General features: G+C 43.8%; 1 protein-coding gene across 3 annotated transcripts in view; it reads left to right on the top strand.

The window, feature by feature from the left end:
- Positions 1-3,682, top strand: part of LOC103386405 (zinc finger E-box-binding homeobox 2) — a 39,921-nt gene that overhangs the window by 28,502 nt on the left and 7,737 nt on the right. For 2 of the 3 annotated variants that reach the window (XM_025059779.1, XM_008320650.3), the window contains exon 2: positions 1,762-2,049. In XM_025059779.1, the coding sequence (XP_024915547.1) occupies positions 1,762-2,049 (288 nt within the window). Of the gene's footprint in view, positions 1-26; positions 219-1,761; positions 2,050-3,682 lie in introns of those variants that run through there. The other variant, XM_025059780.1, reaches the window with a different exon arrangement.

Raw genomic sequence — 3,682 nt, 5'->3', positions numbered from 1 at the left:
GGGGGGGGGGGGGGGGGGGGGGCGTCGAGCAACAGGGACAGGACGTAACACTTGCTGATACAAACAGATACATGCGTAGGCGTTGGTTATATCTGTACAGTCACTGGAGGGGTGTGTGTAAATACATGCCGACTGCTCACCAAAACCTCCTGTGTTTGTGTTCGCGGGCTGCCCCCTGTGCAGCGCCGAGCCCCCCTCTCAGCTCTTTCAGTAGCGGAGTGAGTATGAGTGTGTGTGTGTGTGTTGTGTTGCATCTCGGTGGTAGGTGTCTGAAGTGTCACTGCAAGAGCAGAGTCGCAAGGTTGTCACACCACTGAAGCCGCCGCGGCACGTATCCGTGGGAGCGTGCGTTACCTGTCGATTTTCTGCCAGAAAAGCAAATGAACTTTGTGTTTTGTGATATTTAACGGGCTGTAAAACTCCATTTTTTGGTCTTTTGTATTTCCCTAAGCCAAAAAGGAAAAATGCATTTAGGCTTAATAAGAAGCATGACAACGCCGTATCGAGACTTGATCAAGAATTAATCAGGCGCTCAGCGAAGGGAAGAGCTGGTCCTCCGAGGGTTGGCACAGGCCGCGAAAGAGAAAAGCGAGCGTTTTGGCTCCTCTCAGATGATATTTCAAACGCACTGGCAAGGAATTTATTTGTGTTCTTAAACGGTCATTACTTGGTTGTGATTAGATATTGCCAATCAGTGTGGGGGGAAAACACAAGAGCCCTCAAAGAAAACTTGGAAACAAGAGCCTACAGCTAAAATCCGGGGCATGTGTTTGTAATTGTCATTTATTGTCTTCGCCATGGGAAAAAGAAACGTTTCCATTTTTTTTTTTCCCCCAGCAGGCTTTGTGGGCACCGAGGGTATACTTTGAATTTACAATGTGTTATTTATCTGCCTGGGTCCTTTTCGATGCAAGAATGTCACATAAGGGACAGGCCCTGTATCACTGACAGGGAGACAGATGCAAAGATAAACCAAAAAAAAAATTTATTTAATCATAATGGACACCTCTAGATGTCTCATTTGTTTGAGGAAACACTGTTGACGTCCACTGTCAATTCCTGAAATTTTCTGCTCATTCGACACATTTTTAATGTATCTTCCAAAAAAATTCAGATTATCTAAGATTTATGTTTTTTTTTCTTGCCTCAGTTGAGTAAAAATATTTACAACTGTGTAGTGTTTATATCTGCGTTGTGTATTCTCTTTTATCGCTGAGGTTCGCTGGGTCGAAATGTACACTGTATGTTGAACGTTCAGCCCGTGAACGTTGATCGATGCTGATGTGTGAACCCACACAAAGCCGTATAAAACCCCCCGGTTGATAAGAAACACATTGAGAAACATCAGTTAAAAAACACGTTCGTTCCTCTTACTTACAGTGGAAAAAATGTACTCAACGTCTTGAATTTCTGCTTGTGTTTTACCATGGTTTGGTTTCAGTTCCTTACATAGTTTTAGTGAACTCGTGCATTATTTGCCTCTGGTTTTTCGATGGCCACCATCCAACGCTCGGATTCCTAAATATCATCATAAATAACAAGAAGCATGTTTATTATGTTAGGAATTGTGTTTGAAAACGTTTGGACAGCACTGTAAAATAACTGGCACCGCGCTTGACAGTGATTAAAGATGTATGTGGACGATGGTCCGCTTCAGGAACACTGAACTGAACGAAAAACGAAACGAAGCGCAGCTAACGAAGGTTTTTCTTAAACGCGATCTCATCTCATCTCTTCTCATCTCCTCCTCACTTTTCGCAGTGGATGCTGAGGAAGTGACTCCACTGGGATCTGAAGGAGAAGATGAGGTGGGCCTGTGGAGCCTGGAGCCTCAGGACTGCCAGGAGAGCCTGGACAAGACGAGCCTGACGCCCAGCGAGGAGATGGAGGAACCCGGCAGTCCTGCCCGCTCCACGCGCCCGCACAGCCTCAGCCCTGGTGGCAGGACCTACTGGGTGCAGGTGGAACCGGAGGCGGAAGGGGCCGAGGACAACGGCGCTGCTAGCATCGCTGATAAGGACGGAGAACACGATCCGCTAAGGATGTACTGTAAGTCGGCGGTCCCCAAACGACTGGTATCAGTCATTACTGCGCCATTGTTGGAGATTTTCAAAATAAAACATCTTTTAGACCTTCTTCTGTTAGTATCAGAGTCTGAATGACCTGTTGATTTGAAGGGACATTAAAGGGATATGACTGGATTTTTTTGGAATTAAGTAAATTAGTAAAACTGAAGTACATTTTATCACTGTGTCCAAATGACCTACGGACCAGCACAGGTCCCCGGACCGAGGGTTGGGAACCTCTGCTGTTAGTCATAGAGTTGTCTACATTTGTCTGCAGGGTGTACTGCATTAGTGTGTGTGTGTGTGTGTGTGTAAACAAGTGTGCGGTGTTTTTCTGATGCAACTCCCCTGCAGTCCCATGATGCTCCTCAAAGCCCTGAAGATACAGCTTCATATCAGTGTCCTAGCGAAATGAAGGCTTTCCTGAAAGCTGTCCTTGTGTTTTTCACTCTTCTCTTTGAAACAAAAAAAAAACACACACACACACACACACACACTCACAGCCCTCTGAAAGCATGACAAAAGAACTCATCCCACACAAAGTCACAATATTTCCATGCATCAAAGAGGTGACGTTACGGTACTGAAATCAGCAGTGTGCGACGCGAAGGCTTTCTCTTTTATTTAGCCCAGATCAAAGGCGCTGCGCGGCTTGCCTACTAACAATCACTTAGCTCCTTGCCTCGTCTGATTCGGTCTCTCCTGATGAAGGCAGAGCCGGAGTTTTTACAGCACGCAACCGCACAGGCTCGTCCCTTTCGCCACATAAAAAAACAGCTCAAAATATGCCAACATCTGCAAACATTTGAAAAATCTTCCTCAAAGTCACTGCGAGTAAATTTGACTGCGATAGGAGACACCCTCGCGGCTGCACATTGAGGACATCTGTGGCTGCGTCCCTGCCTCCCTGTCACTGCAGGGACAACCCAGCTCCCTGGATTAATTGCCGTATTTTTCAGTAAACAATTTACTTCCATTAGATTCATGGCGCAGTGTCATTTTCTCCCTGCTGTTAACTTATGGTCGGAATAAAAACGCACAACGGGGGAGCGGGGGGGAGAGAGAGAATATCTTTGGACTGTAGGTTTTACACAACATGGCGAAAACAATGTCTGATGCAGCCAAAGCTGAAGGAATATTCTAGAAAATAATCCAGATCGACCTAAGATCTTGAGCGAATAAAAAAATAATTAAAATGTTTATGCGTTAAATTAAATTAACTTTGTGTATTTTTTGTGTGTAAAAAAACAACTTTAATTGTAATATGTTAATCAGATTTTACAACATACTGAGGAAATGTCAGTTTTGAGTTTGGACAAAAACACACTACCGATGCCACCTGTTGGTAACAGTCAAAAAAAAATTTTTAAAGCAAAAGAAAAAAATTTTTTTGAGCAAGTTTGGACAAAAACACACTACCGATGCTTAAAGCAAATTCTTAAAGCAAAAAAAAAATTTTTTTTTGAGCCATTTAAAATTCTTCAAAGGCTTTTTAACCTATAGCCCAACACAGAAATCAGCACCAACATATGACGTCAATGGTTTGCTTATATTCCCATATCAACTCTCTTGTTTTGTTTTTTCGACACCAATACATCAAAGCTAGCTTTAAAGTA

This window comes from Cynoglossus semilaevis, chromosome 11, assembly GCF_000523025.1.
Source record: "Cynoglossus semilaevis isolate Cse_v1.0 chromosome 11, Cse_v1.0, whole genome shotgun sequence".
Taxonomy (NCBI): domain Eukaryota; kingdom Metazoa; phylum Chordata; class Actinopteri; order Pleuronectiformes; family Cynoglossidae; genus Cynoglossus; species Cynoglossus semilaevis.
Note: the sequence above shows the minus strand (reverse complement) of the source record. Positions and strands in the feature narration are given on the sequence as shown.